General features: G+C 26.0%; 1 protein-coding gene across 7 annotated transcripts in view; it reads left to right on the forward strand.

The window, feature by feature from the left end:
• LOC135132664 (G protein-activated inward rectifier potassium channel 3-like) overlaps positions 1–16,024 on the forward strand; it is an 85,112-nt gene that overhangs the window by 32,748 nt on the left and 36,340 nt on the right. For all 7 annotated transcript variants that reach the window (XM_064060822.1, XM_064060820.1, XM_064060819.1 and 4 more), the window contains exon 2: positions 10,378–10,726. In XM_064060822.1, coding sequence (XP_063916892.1) covers positions 10,485–10,726 — 242 coding nt within the window. In that variant the 5' untranslated portion in view covers positions 10,378–10,484. The remainder of the gene's footprint in view (positions 1–10,377; positions 10,727–16,024) is intronic.

Here is a 16,024-nt window from a genome sequence, read left to right on the forward strand (position 1 = left end):
GTCCTTGCGCCTTATCGCGGTCCGCATTCCCAGCACCAAACTCCGAAAATTTACACTTCGCAAACTCGTTTATGATTTATGTAACGTCGCGTAATTTTTAAAAAAATTCCCGGAAACCTTTCAAGAGCAATTAACGCGCTGTTTGAAGAACCTTGATAGCCGACTGACTTTCTCAGTCGTTTTGAGAGTTTTGCGTAAAAGCACTCGGGACGTGATTTTATTCGAATTATCGGCTTTTATTGAGATTTGCGTGGTTTTGGCGTTTTGTGGGTCGATGGGTTCACTAACACCTGCCTGGTAACAATGAAAGGACGACGTAATTATAATGCCAATTACTGGAACGACTTTCATTCAAATCGACGCATTAAAATTTACGATTTGAGCGTTTCGAAAATTTCGTGGGACGGGAACGAGAAAAACCGGTGTTTTGAAGTGAGGGTTTTTAAAAGCGGATTCTGGTTTTTAGGAAGATGGCGGGATTGAGGCAAAATGGGGGACGGTTGTGGGGAGTTACGTCATAAGTGAAGTCACTGCGGGATTGTTAAAATTGTGCTTGCGGGTGCCCATGAAATGCCTGAATGTGGTGTGTCGAGGATTGGTTCAAGAAGTTGCCAAGGTGACACGTAGATGTCAGTGTTAAGGTTAAGGATATCTATTTAAAATGCTTGGAAGACAGGCTTTTATTGTTTAATTAAGATTCCTTAGGTATTAGATACGCTTTAATATTTTGTAAATTACGTACGCAAATTGTTTACCTCATACCTCATAAGTAAATTGTGCCAAGTCTATTCTAGTCTATTTTTATTTGGATTCTCCTAACGGAAAATTAGGTGCGCTGTTTTCTGTAATTTTTTGGTTTATCATTTTAATACCTTTTGTTTTTTTGTCAAGATTTTTAAATTTTAGTTCAGTAACTTTTTTCTAATTTAGCCGATTTTTTTCTTGGCTTTTAGAAGTGACATATAATTCAATATCTTTTATTCTGAGTGTACATTTCAGTATATCGGATATTTGAAATTGTTTATTTAGTGTTTCACTTATTTTTTGGAAAATAGATATGCTGCGAGAACCAAATTAATGACGTTTTGAATACGATGGGAAGTTTTTAGTTTTGATCACAATGCAACCATTTTTCATATAGAATTATAAAAAAAATTGATTTTAGTGACAAACTACATTGAAAAAAAAAAACAAAAAACTTCAAAAGGTCAGCTCTTTTTGACTGCCAAATTTGGTTAAAAGGTTGGTTAACTTTGAAGATTAAAGAATAGTTGGAAGTTCTGAAAACAAGAAATAGTCCAAGAACGTATTTAGTCAACAGGTGTCGAAAATTCGTTTCTTCAATTTTTTGATTTTGCAATTTTTCGTTTTTTCAGTTTTTCGATTTTTCAATTTTTTCCCACTTTTTATTTTTCCGACTTTTAATTTTTGGATTTTTCAAATTTTTCAACCTATCGAATCAAAAAATGAAAAATTGTAAAATTGAAAAATCAAATATGAAACAATGAAAAAGTATAAAATGAAAAATTGAAGAACTGAAAAATTGAAAATCGAAGGATTAAAAATGAAAGAAATTTAAAAACCGAAAAATGAAAAATGAAATATTGTGAAATCGAAATATTAAAAATTAAAGAATGCGGAAAATCAAATAATCAGAAATCCAAAAATGCAAAATTTAAAAGTTCAAAAATTGGTAAATCGACGAACTGATAACTGAAAAATGATGAAATAGGTGATAGGATAGATGATAAGATAGCAAAATAAAGGAAATGAAAAAACGAAAAATTGTGATACAAAATCGGTAAAATAGAAATTAAAAAATCGGGAAAATGAAAAATAAAAATCAGTAATTTGAAAAATTGAGGAAAAAAACTGAAAAATTACAAATCGAAAAACTGAAGAAACGAAAAATTGAAAAGTTTAAAGTAGAAAAAAAGAAAATGAAAAACCAAAAATTGTGATATCAAAAAATTACAAATTGAATATTTAAAAGGAAACACGAGAAATTGTGATATCAAAAATTGAAAAATTAAAAATCGAGAAAATGGAAGCTAAATAAAGAACTTGAAAAATTGGAGAATCGAAAAGTGAAAAATCAAAAAATAAATTAAAAATTAAGGAACGAGAAAATCGAAAAATTGAAAAAACGAAAAATTGTAAAATTGAAAAACTAAAAACCTAGATAATGAAGACACGGAAAATGGAAAAATTTGGAAGTCGAGAAATTGAAAAATTGAAAAAATTAAAAATTGAGAAACTGAAAAATCGAATAAATAGAAAATTCCAATATTCCAAAATTGCAAAATCGGAAAACTGCAAAACTAAAAAAACGAAATATTGTGAAATCGAAATATTGAAAAATAAAGAAATCGGAAAATCGGGTAATTGAGAACTCCAAAAATTGCAAAATTATAAAATTAAAAATTAGTAAAATCGAAAAACTGAGAAATCAAAGATTGACAATTTTAAAAAATGAATAAACGAAAAACTATAAAATCGAAAGAAACATAGGAAATGAAAAACGAAAAATTGTGATATAAAATCGAGAAAATAGAAATTAAAAAATGAAGAAAATGAAAAATAAAAATCAGGAATTTGAAAAATTAAGGGACCGAAAAATTACAAAATCGAAAAATAAAAAATAGAGAAACTGAAAAATAAGAAATTGTAATATCGAAAGATTACAAAAATCAAAAATTACAAATTGAAAAACCGAAGAAACGAAAAATTGAAAAATTTGGAAGTTGAGAAATTCATAAATTGGAAAATTTAAAGTTGAAAACGGAAAATGAAAAAAACAAAAATTGTGATATCAAAAAAATTGAAAAATTAAAAATCGAGAAAGTGAAAAATCATAAATAAAGAACTTGAAAAATTGAAGTATAGAAAAAGTGAAAAATCAAAAAATAAATTAAAAATTAAGGAACGAGAAAATCGAAAATTCGAAAAAACGAAAATTGTACAATTAAAAAACTGCAAACCTAGACATTGAAGACACGGAAAATGGAAAAATTCGGAAGGCGAGAAAATGAAAAATTGAAAAAATTGAAAATTGAGAAACCGAAAAATCGAAAAAATATAAAATTCAAATATTCAAAATTCCAAATTGGAAAACTGCAAAACCAAACAAACGAAATATTGTGAAATCGAAATATTGAAAAATAAAGAAATCTGAAAATCGGTTAATTGGGTACTCCAGAATTTGCAAAATTACAAAATTTAAAAATTGGTAAAATCGAAGACCTGAAACATCAAAAATTGATAAATTTAAGTAGAATAAACTAAAAACTATAAAATCGAAAGGAACATAGGAAATGAAAAACGAAAAATTGTGATATAAAATCGAGAAAATAGAAATTAAAAAATGAAGGAAATGAAAAATAAAAATCAGGAATTTGAAAAATTGAGGGACCGAAAAATTACAAAATCGAAAAATAAAAAATTGAGAAACTATAAAAAATAAGAAATTGTAATATCGAAAGATTACAAAAATCAAAAATTACAAATCGAAAAACCGAAGAAACCAAAAATTGAAAAATTTTGAAGTTGAGAAATTCAAAAATTGGAAAATTTAAAGTTGAAAAAGGAAAATGAAAAAACCAAAAATTGTGATATCAAAAAAATTGAAAAATTAAAAATCGAGAAAATGACAAATCATAAATAAAGAACTTGAAAAATTGAAGTATCGAAAAAGTGAAAAATCAAAAAATAAATTAAAAATTAAGGAACGAGAAAATCGAAAATTCGAAAAAACGAAAAATTGTAAAATTGAAAAACTGCAAACCTAGGCACTGAAGACATGGAAAATGGAAAAATTCGGAAGTCGAGAAAATGAGAAATTGAAAAAATTAAAAATTGAGAACCGAAAATTCGAAAAAATAAAAAAATCTAATATTCCAAAATTCCAAATTGGAAAACTGCAAAACCAAATAAAAACGAAATATTGTGAAATCGAAATATTGAAAAATAAAGAAATCTGAAAATCGGGTAATCGGGGACTCCAAAATTTGCAAAATTACAAAATTACAAAATTGGTAAAATCGAAGACCTGAAACATCAAAAATTGATAATTTTAAGTAGAATAAACGAAAAACTATAAAATCGAAAGAAACATGGGAAATGAAAAACGAAAAATTGTGATATAAAATCGAGAAAATAGAAATTAAAAAATGAAGAAAATGAAAAATAAAAATCAGGGATTTGAAAAATTGAGGGACCGAAAAATTACAAAATCGAAAAAAAAATTGAGAAACTAAAAAATAAGAAATTGTAATATCGAAAGATTACAAAAATCAAAAATTACAAATCGAAAAACTGAAGAAACGAAAAACTGAAAAATTTGGAAGTTGAGAAATTCAAAAATTCTAAAATTTAAAGTTGAAAAAGGAAAATGAAAAAACCAAAAATTGTGATATCAAAAAAATTGAAAAATCGAAAATCGCTCTTGAAGTACAGCCTAATGTCTTCTCCAAAAAAGTATAAAATTTCAGTTTGCTAAATTTTATTTAACCACTATAAGTTAAAAAAAATAGACATAATACCAGTCACAGTGTAAGAAAAAAAATCCATTAGGAAATTGAATCGGCAACTCTAAAAATTCAAGACTAGTTGAAAGTTCTGAAAACGAGAAATTGTCAAAGAACATATTAATATTAGGTAACAGATGTCTGTGTTAAACATTCTTCAATTCAACGGACAGTTTTTCCAATAGCTTGAAGGTACAGCAGTGGGAGACTTTTGTCTTGTTCCATAATTAACCTCTTTATGAGTCGACCTGAAAAAAAATTGGTCAACGGTTATTTAGATAGAACTTTCCTTGCCCCTGAAGTATAGTTCAACAGCTTCTCAAAAAAGTATAAACTTTGATTTTAAAAAATATAAATTTTGTTAACAGACATATTCTGGAATAGTATGTTTAACGCAGATGCTGGTCAGCTAGGTTATGCAGCCAATAGACTCCGATCTTAACGTTTTAGGTCAATTTTGATGTTATTATTATGAGGGAGTGAAGCAGGTACAGAGTACCGGAAAATTTTTACTCAATAGCGAAGTCGCAGTAATAAAAATAGCCACCAAGTTATCGCATTTGAACAAGTAATTGAATTACAAAAACTCGATTATATCTTCCTCGGCAAGAATTTATTCTGAAGTTAACTATCTGATGAATATTTTAACACTTTAGGAAACGCTAGAGATTCGCAGGGACGCGTCTGGAATGTATAAGTAAATTCTGTTTGTTATGTTTCATGAATGAAGTGCTCATCTATTCACAATAGTGAGAGGTATTTGTAAATATTTTTATTCGATTTAAGTAGCACATTTAAATGATAAACGTTTCTTTATTTGACACTGTTTCTATGTAGATAGCTTGCTAGACAGGATTAGGTAGAATTCAATATTATCTTATGATGAGAACACTCGGATTATTTTAAAAGTCTGCGATTAATTATTATTAGAATTGTTAAAATGGTTAATAGTACTCGATTTAGATAACAACATGATGGCGAGCATTGTTTAAACGTTTATTTGGTTGAAAATTTTGGTTACATAATAAAATTACAACGTTTTGAATAAATAATTTAGAAGAAGGCTAACCGCATTCAAAGATGAAAGGTGTGAAACCGGAAACATTGTATGATTTTTTTTATTCAGCTACAAGCTTTCTTAATAATCTCAAACAAAAATGTCATAGTTTATAGTAATATTCTTAGAAATTCTTGACTTAATTTGATTTAATGCAGGATTAAAAATTATACAGATTCTTGTAACTTCCTGAGGAAGTTAGTAATCGAGTCCATCGGACGACTTGTCGCTTTATGTTTTCTCGACTTTTCATGACTTATAGAGTAAGAAAAAAGTGGATCCCTATTCCCTTCTGTCTGACATATAACCTCCTAAACTACTGGACCGATTGTGTAAAATGTTGTATGTATGTAAGGAATGGAATGGAGTGTAGATGGTAAAACGCTAACCAAAATTTGGCTAATCACCCCCACCCCACCACCAATGTTATAACATACAGTGTGACTCAAAAAATTAACTAATGAGGCAATTTATTTTATTAGTTAAATAAATCAAGAAAAACTCATTCCGTTTTCCTGAACATTTTATTTTTATTTTCACGATTTTATATCACAATTTTTTATTGATTCATTCATTCATCAATTCACTAAATCAAATCTCAATTTTTCGGAAACAGCAACAAAAAAAAGGTCAAAAAAAATGCAACCAAGCAACAAGAAAGGCAATAAAAAGTAACAAATTTGTATGAAAACAAGCGACAAAAAGGGCTACAGAAACGAAACAAAAAGGAGAAAACACGGGACAAAAAAAGATACAAAAGGTGGCAAAAAATGCAACAAAAAAGGGTGACAAGAAAAATCAACAAAAACAGGCGACAAAACTGATTAAAAAGAAGAGAGGTTAAAAAATATGGATACCATCGACCAATTTTTTTTTGATATCACATTTTTTCGTTTTCCTTTTTGCCCATTTTACAATTTTTTGATATCACAATTTTTCGTTTTTTCATTTTCTTTCATTTTTCAATTTTTCCATTTTAATGTTTCGGTTTGATAATTTTTGTTTTTTCCTACTTTAATTTTTTCAATTTTTTAAATCCTCAATTTCCAAATTTTTGGATTTTTGTTTCTTCAATTTTGCAATTTGCAATTTTTCGGTATTACAATTTTTCATTTTTAGATTTTTCAGTTTTTCGATTCCTCAGTTTTTCCAGTTCTTCCCGATTTTTTGGTTTTCATTTTCTGGATTTTATATCGCAATTTTTTGTTTTTTCTTTTTTTTTATTTAATCAATGCTGCTTTCAATTTTATAATTTTTCGTTTATTCAATTCTACACATTTTTCATTTTTGATTTCTCAATTCGGTTTTCCAATTTTTAAATTTTTGAATTTTGAAAATTTTGAATTTCTAATTATCCGCTTTTTCTATTTTTAATTTTCCTATTTTGAGTTTTTTGTTTCTTCAATTGTTCAAGTTCTTGATTTCCAATTTTTAGATTTTTCAAGTTTTCGTTTTATATTTTTCGTTTTTTTGATTTTTGATGTTTCAATTTCATGATTTTTATATTTTTGTGACTCGAAAAATTAAAATTCAAATAACTAAAATTTAAAAAAATTGTAAAATTGAAAAACTGAAAAAACGAAAAATTGCAATATCTAAAAAGTGAAAAGTCTAAAAATTGTAAAATCAAAAAACTGTAATATTCAAATATCGAAAAATTGAATAATGAAGTCGAATATAAGAAAAATTCTAAAATCGTAAAATAAAAACTAGAAAAATTGCAAATCAAAAATTGGGCAAATGAAAAATCGAAAAATCGGGAAACTGAAAAATCTAAAATTGAAAAAACGTAAAATTAAAAAATCTAAATTGAAAAACAAATTTTACAATCAGAACATTGGAAAACCCAAAAATTGGGAAAATATATCAATTTTTGAAACGAAACATTCCAAATCGATAAATCGAACAAATGAGAAATTGAAAAATCGAAATTGACATCCAAAAGATAGAGTTGAAAAACTGAAAATTGTGAAAATGAAAACCCGTAGAGTTGGATATCATAAAATTGAAGAAACAAAAAAAACTGAAAAATTGAAAAAATCGGTACATTGAAAAATCGAAAAATTGTAAAAATAGAGATAAGTAATGAAAATAAAATGTTTGAAGAAATGAAAAATTAAAAATTGAAACCTCGGGAAATTTTAAATAAAAAAATTGGAAAACCTAGAAAATGAAGAAACAAAAAAAGCTAAAAATTCAAAAAATCGCAAATGGGAAAATTGATCAAACCAGAAACTGAACAAATTAAAATTAAGGAAACAAAAAATTACAAAATCGAAACGTTGAAAATGGAATAATTGAAAAAAATAAAGAAAATAAAATATTCCAACGAAAAATTGAAAACTAGAGAAACTCAAGTCGAAAAATTATAAATACAAAATTTGGCAGATGAAAACTTGGAAAATCGAAAAATTGACATCCAAAAGATAGAAGTCGAAAAACTGAAAAATTTTAAAATGTAAACCCCTAGAGTTGCATGTCGTAAAGTAGAAGAAACAAAAAAAAATGGAAAGTTGCAAATTGACGAAACGAAAAATTGGACAAACAAAAAAATGAAAAATTGAAAAATCCTAAATTGGAAAATTGAAAATTGAAATAAGAAACTGAAAAATTAAAACATTGAAAAATAGAATCATTGAAAAACTAAAGAAAAAAATCGAAAAATTTCATATTGAAAAAAGAAAAATTATACAATCATAACATTGAAAAACCCAAAAGTTTGAAAAAAATTAAGAAAACAAAAAACCGAAACGAAAAACTGCAAATCGAAAAACTGAACAATTTCAACATTGAAAAAAAAAATCGAAATCCCGAAAAATTGAAAAATTGAAAATTTGACATTCACAAGATACAAAATCGAAAAACTGACAAATTTAAAAATGAAAATATCAAGAGTTGCTATCATAAAATAGAAGAAACAAAAGAAAAAAATTGACGAAACGAAAAATTCTAAAAATAAATAAAATAAAAAACCGAAAAGAAAAATTCGAATCGAAAATTTGAAGGAATGAAAAATTAAAAACTGAAGACTTGAGAAAATTTAAATCGAAAAATTGCAAATCTAAAAACTGCAGAAACAAAAAAATTGAAAAATCGCAAATCGGGAAGTTGAAAAAACAAAAAGTGACAAAATCGAAACATTGAAAAATCGAATAATTGAAAAAATAACGAAAATAAAAAACTCAAACAAAAAATTGAAAAATTAAAAATTGAAAACTTGAAAACTTGAAAATAAAATACTCAAACGGAAAATTGAAAACTTGAAAACTGAAAACACGAGAAACTCAAACCGAAAAATTACAATTAAAAAATTTGACAGATGAAAAATTGCAAAATCGAAAAATTGACATCCAAAAGATAGAAAATCGAAAATCTGAAAAATTTAAAAACGCGTAGAGTTGCATGTCATAAAGTTGAAGAAACAAAAAAATTAAAAGTTGCAAATTGAAAAATTGACAAAACGAAAAACTGAAAAAAATTGAGATTTAGTAAAAAAAAAATTGTAAAATCGGAACACTGAAAATTCAAAAAATTGTAAAAATGAAGAAAATAAAAAACCGAGACGAAAAATTTCAATTGAAAATTAAAAGAAATGAAAAATTAAAAATTGACATCTCCAGAAATTTTGAATCTAAAAATTATAAAATCTAAAAGCCGAAGAAACAAAAAAAAAGGCAAATCGGAAAATTGATGAAACGAGAAACTAAACAAATTAAAATTGAGATAAGAAAACATTACAAAAATGAAATATTAAAAATCGAATAATTGCAAAAATAAAGAAAATAAAAAGCTCAAACGAAACATTGCAAATCAAAAATTTAAAAACTAAAATCGAAAAATTGGAAACCGAAAACTTGAAAAAATAAATAAATTAAAAAACCGAAACGAAAAATTCCAAATTGAAAAACCGAAAAATTGAAAACTCGAAAAATTTAATACTCAAGAAACTGAAATCGAAAAATCGAGAAACTGAGAAATCTAGAACTGAAAAAACGAAAATGTAAAAAATCTAAATTGAAAAATCAAAAATTTAAAAACCGAAAAATTGAAAAGTCCAAAAATTGAAACAAGAAAATTGATAGAAAAATTATAAAGTCAACACATTGAAAAACCGGAAAGTTGAGAAATTAAAGAAAATAAGAAACCGAAACGAAAGACTGAAAAATCGAAAAATTGATACCCAAAAAATAGAAACCTGAAAAATTGAAAAATCGAAAAATTGTAAAAATAAAGAAAATAAAAAACCGAAAAATTTGAAACGAAAATTTGAAGAAATGAAAAATTAAAAATTGAAAACTCGAGAAAATTCGAAAAACTGAAGAAACATAAAGAATGAAAAATTAAAAAATCGTAAACCGCAAAGTTGAAAAACCAAAAATCGTTAACAATTTTTATAACTTGATTTGTTGGGCTACACTCCAGCAGCGAGGAAAGTTCTGTTGAATAACCTTCACCATTTTTTTATAAGCATTTATTTTTTATCTTTTGCAATAAATCTTTAGGTTAAATTACGTCTCGCCGCCTCATTAACTCGATCTTTTTACAATCAATGATTGATTACAATTATAATCTCGTCTGAATCCAAACTCTAAAAAAAGCCATTAACCTCTCAAGAACGTTACATAACAACCCACCAACACGTCCTCCACCATAAAAAAGCCCTTTTCCACCTCGCCACGTTCCGCTTCCCAACCATGCCATTCCCGCCCTGCAGCGTGCATAAAATCAAAATTAACCTCTGCGTCAAGTTCAAACGGCATTCCTATCTCCTACTCAAGCGCCTTTTTCTTCCAGGTACAAACGCGAAAATGTTCCTGAAACCAAACCAAGTGTGATATTAGCATAGTCCTAGTTCAGCCAGTATTTCAACTTACTAAACCCACCAAAATGGCCCTCAAGCAATGACGAACAACACCCAAGTGATGCTCGACGAAGTCAAAATCGACGATGAGAACAAGGCCGAACAACTGGAGAAGCTTTTGGAGAACTCGAGAGTCCCGACCATCGTCCCGGCGCAGCTCCCGGTGCCCAATCACGAAACGAGGAGGAAGTCCGAGGGAAGCCTGCTGGGGTCCTTCAGCAGGATTCGCCTGTCGATCGGCAACGGCACCAAGGACGCCCCCAACGGGCACGTTTTCAGCAGGTGAGTTGACCTAATTGTCGGGCTTTGGAGATTTTCCAAGGTAAATTGCTCCATTTTGTCGTGCGGGGTTTCGCTAAATATTTGGAAAACGACAATGGGTTCATTTGGAGCGGTGCCACGGGCGCAGGACCGGGCTGGGGATAAAGGAAAAATTTAAATTGAATGCGGGACACTCCAACTGTTTAATTAATGCGATCGCGACAAGTTTTTTTCTATGATTGTACATTTTATATAGCAACGGAATACACAGTGCGTGCTTCACTCTTAGAATATTCTTGTCCAGTGGTAATTTAGTTTCAAATTTGAATTTTAAAGTTCAAAGCGTCTTAGTTATTATAATTAACAATCTCATAGCTCAAAGACTAACTTTTATTTAAATAAAAAAAAAACTTTTCTAATTTCACAAATATAACGTTGTATGTACTTACTAGTTGTAAAAATATTGTGTTCCAGAAGATTTCAAAGCTTGAAATCCGAATCAAAATTAGTTAAAAGGGAATTAAATAACAAAAGTTGGTCGAAAGTTATTTCTACATTTTTATAATTACAAACATTGTTTGTGATTTGAATTTTTCAATTTTCTAGATTTTGCAATTTTTCGATTTGGGATTCTCGAGTTTCCGGTTTTTCGATTTGCAATCTTTCATTGGGGTTTTTTATTTTCTTTATTTTTTCACTTATTCGATTTTTTAATGTCTTGATTTTATAATTTTTTGTTTCTTCAATTTTCCCGTTTTCGCAATTTTTCAAATTTTCGTTTTTTTGTTTCTTTCATTCTTAAATTTTGCAATTTTTGAATTAAAATTTCTCGAGCTTTCAGTTTTTAATTTTTCACTTTTTCGAATTATTTCTTCGATTTCCAAATTTTCGTTTCGGATTTTTTCTTTATTTTTACAATTTTTTGATTTTCAAATGTTCCGATTTTATATATTTTTGTTTTGTTCAATTACAAATTTTTCAATTTTTCTTTTCTTTAATTTTCCGATTTTTGCAATGTTTGAATCTTTCATTTTTTTTGTTTCATCAATCTTCCAAATTTCGGATGTTTCAATTTTTCAATTTGTAATTTTTCGTTTCGTTTGTTTATCTTGATTTTTTTTATAATTTTCGATCTTACAACTTTACATTTTTTAACTTTTCGTTTTTTCATTTTTAGAATTTTCAGTTTCATGATTTTTCAATGTTTTGTTTCTATGTATAATTTTTGATTTGCAATTTTTCTTGTTTTCAGTTTAAATATGTAATATAATTTTTAAAATATTTTACTGTTCCAAGTGTAAGACTTTATAATTTTTTCGTTTTTTAATTTTTTTTTATTCTTCAATTTTCCAACTTTCCGGTGTTTCAGTTTTTTTATTTGCAATTTTTCGTTTCGGTTTTTTATTTTCCTCATTTTTTTCGAATTTTAAATTTTCAGTTTTTGAATTCCTCGATTTTTCAACTTTTCGAATTAACAAAAACTTTGAAAAATCTAAAAATTTGAAATCAAGAACTTGAAAAAATAAAAAAATTGAAAGATTAAAAATTGAGAAAATTAAAAAAAATCGAAAAAGAGCAAAACGAAAAAACAAAATATGTATTGTAATAAACTAAAAATTTTAACAACGAAAAACGTCGAAAAAATAATAGAAATGAAACAACGAAAAATTGTGTTATAAAATCCAGAAAACGAAAATTAAAAAATCGGGAAAATGAAAAATAAAATCAAGAACCACAAAAATCGAGAGAGCGAAATATTAAAAAACTGAAAAATTAAAAATCATATATCGCAAAATTGCATATCTAAAAATTGACGAAATGAAAAATTGAAAAATTTGAAGTCGAGAAATTCAAGAATTGAAAAATTTTAGTTGAAAAAACGGGAAATTATGATATGGAGTAATTGAAAAAAGTTCTGATACAAAATCGATAAAACGAAAATTTAAAAATGGGGAAAATTAAAAATAAAAATCAAGAATTTGAAAAATTGTAGAATTGAAAAATTCAAAATCGAAAGATTAAAAATTGTAAAATCAAATTATTGAAAATTAAAGAAATCGGATAACTGGAAATCCAAACTGTCAAAGTCGAAAAATTGAATAAACGAAAAATGAAAAATTGAAAAACTGGAAAATCGAAAACTGAAAAATTGTAACAGAAAAATTGCAAAACCGAAAAATTAAAGAAATGAAAAATTTGATCTCGAGAAACTAAACAACTGAAAAAAATAACGTTGAAAAAACGAAACATTATGAAGCCGAAGCATTGAAAAATAGAAAAATTGAAAAATAAAAAAAAATGGAAAAACCAAAAATTGTGATCTAAAAAAACTTTCGGTTTATTTTCTTAATTGTTGATTTTACTTTTTTTTTTCTGTGAAATTTTTCATTTTTTGGATTTTTCAACTTTTCTGTTTTCAATTTTGCAATTTTTCAATTTTAGAGTTTTTAATTTTTCATTTTTTTTTGTTTTTTCAATTCTCCAACTTTCCAATGTTTCAATTTTTCGATGTTCAATTTTTCGTTTCGGTTTTTTTAAACTTTTCTATTTTTCAACTTTTAGATTTTTTAACTTTTTTCTCGAGGTTTCAGTTTTTAGTTTTTCAGTTTTTCTAATCTTTAATCGTTCATTTCTTCGATTTACAAATTTTCGTTCCGTTTTTTTGTTACAGTTTTTCGATTTTCAAATATTCCGGTTTTATAATTTTTTGTTTCTTCATTTACAATTTTTCCAATTTTTCGTTTCTTCAATTTTCCGATTTTAGCAATTTTTCGATCCTTCGGTTTTTCGTTTTTTCAATTTTCCAAGTTATCGATGTTTCAATTTTTTGATTTGCAATTTTTTGTTTCTGTTTATTATTTTCCTCATTTTTTCCAAATTTTCGATTTTTCAACTTTTAAATTTTTTAACTCTTGTTTCTTCAATTTTTTATTTGCAATCTTTCTACTTTTTATTTTAAATATGTACCTAATAATAATAACTTTTAAAATATTTCACTTTTCTAATTTTCGGATTTCAGAATTTTCCCGTTTTTCAAGTATTGGATTTTAAAACTTTTTCATTTATTTCACATTTTAATTTTTCATTTCTTCAATTTATCGATTGGCAATTTTTCGTTTCGGTTTTTATTTCCTTATTAATATTTGCCTTTTTTCGATTATTTCAATGTGTGCCAATTTTACCTTTTTTTTTCAATGTGAAATTTTTAATTTTTTGGATTTTCCAATTTTTCGATTTTTCAATTTAAAATTTGAAATTTTTTTTTCAATTTTACAATTTTTATCTGGATTTTGCAATTTTTCAATCTTTATTTTTTTTGTTTTTTCAATTTTCCAACTTTCGAATACTTTGATTTATCGATTTGCAATTTTTCGTTTGGGTTTTTTATTTCCTTAATTTTTTCTTTTTTTCGGTATTTTAATGTGCTGATTTTACAATTTTTTAAATTTTTGATTTAAATTTTTTAATTTTTCGTTTCTTCAATTTTAAGATACGCAATAGTTTTTTATTTTCTTAATTTTTTCATTTTCAATGGTTTTTGACTACAATTTTTTTTTGATTTTTCAATTTTTCCGGTTTCAATTTTAGATTTTTTAGTTTTTCAATTTTTCGAATTTTGAATTTCTCGTTTTTTAGTTTTTCAGTATTTAATTTTTTTGTTTCTTCAGTTCTTCGATTTTCAATTTTTCGATTTTGCAATTTTTGGTTTTTGCAGTTTTTCGATTTTTAAATTTTTTCCGTTTTTTAGTTTTTCGATTTTGAATTTTTGGTTTTTCAATTTCCCCTGTTTTAACTGTTTGAATCAAAAAATGGAAAAATTGCAAAATTGTAAAATTGAAAAATCAAAAATGAAAAGCAAAAAATATAAAATGAAAAGTTTGAAAATTCCAAAAATTCGAAATCAAGAATTGAAAAATTTTAGAATCAAAAGATTAAATTCAGAAAATTAAAAATCGAAAAAGTGCAAAATACTGAAAACTGAAGAAACCGGAAAATTGGATAACTGGAAATCGAAAAATTGTAAAATTCAAAAATTTAAAAATCGGAAAATCGAGGAGCTGAAAATTCAAAGATTGAAAATTTAAAGAATTGCATAAACGAGAAATTATAAAATCAAAAGAAACAGAAAAAAAAGGAAATGAGAAAACAAAAATTAAAAAATCGGGAAAGTAAAAAATAAAAATCGACTTGAAAAATTTAGGGACCGAAAAATTTTAAAATCGAAACGGACACTAAAAAATAAAGAAAATGAAAAAATGAAAAATTTGTGATATAAAATCGAGAAAATGATAAATAAAAATCAAGAACTTGAAAAATTGAAGAAACGAAAAATTAAAACTTAATTAAAATCGAAATATTGAAAATTAAACAAATTGGAAAATCGGACACCTGGAAATCAAAATTTTCAAATTCGAAAAATAAAGGAACTGAAAAAACGAAAAATTGTAACATAAGATTGTGAAAACGAAAATTAAAAAATTCGGAAAATGAAAAATACAAATGAAGAACTTGAAAAATTCTGGAATCGAAAAATTGAATAATCGAAAATTCAGAAAATTAAAAATCGAAAAAGTACAAAATTGTAAGATCTAAATACTGAAAACTGAAGAAATCGGAAAATTGGATAACTGGAAATCGAAAAATTGTAAAATTCAAAAATTTAAAAATTGGAAAATCGAGGAACTGAAAATTCAAAGATTGAAAATTTAAAGAATTGCATAAACGAAAAATTATAAAATCGAAAGAAACAGAAAAAAAAGGAAATGAGAAAACAAAAATTAAAAAATCGGGAAAGTGAAAAATAAAAATCGACTTTAAAAATTTAGGAAACTAACAATTTTAAAATCGAAACGGACACTGAAAAAAATTAAGAAAATGAAAAAATGAAAAATTTGTGAAGTAAAATCGAGAAAATGATAAATAAAAGTCAAGGACTTGAAAAATTGAAAAAACGAAAAATTAAAAAATGGGAAGACTAAATTAAAATCGAAATATGTATTGAAAATTAAAGAAATTGGAAAATCGGATACCTGGAAATCAAAATTTTCAAATTCGAAAAATAAAGGAACTGAAAAAACGAAAAATCGTAACTAAAAATCGTGAAAACGAAAATTAAAAAATCGGAAAATGAAAAATACAAATGAAGAACTTGAAAAATTGAGGAAACGAAAAATTGAATAATCGAAAATTCAGAAAATTAAAACTCGAAAAAGTGCAAAATTGTAAGATCTAAATACTGAAAAATTGAAGAAATCGGAAAATTGGATAACTGGAAATCGAAAAATTGTAAAATTCAAAAATTTAAAAATTGGAAAATCG

The sequence above is a fragment of the Zophobas morio genome, unplaced genomic scaffold (genome assembly GCF_036711695.1).
Source record: "Zophobas morio isolate AGI-343-1 ecotype UQ-CSIRO unplaced genomic scaffold, CSIRO_AGI_Zmor_V1 ptg000021l, whole genome shotgun sequence".
Classification (NCBI taxonomy): Eukaryota; Metazoa; Arthropoda; class Insecta; order Coleoptera; family Tenebrionidae; genus Zophobas; species Zophobas morio.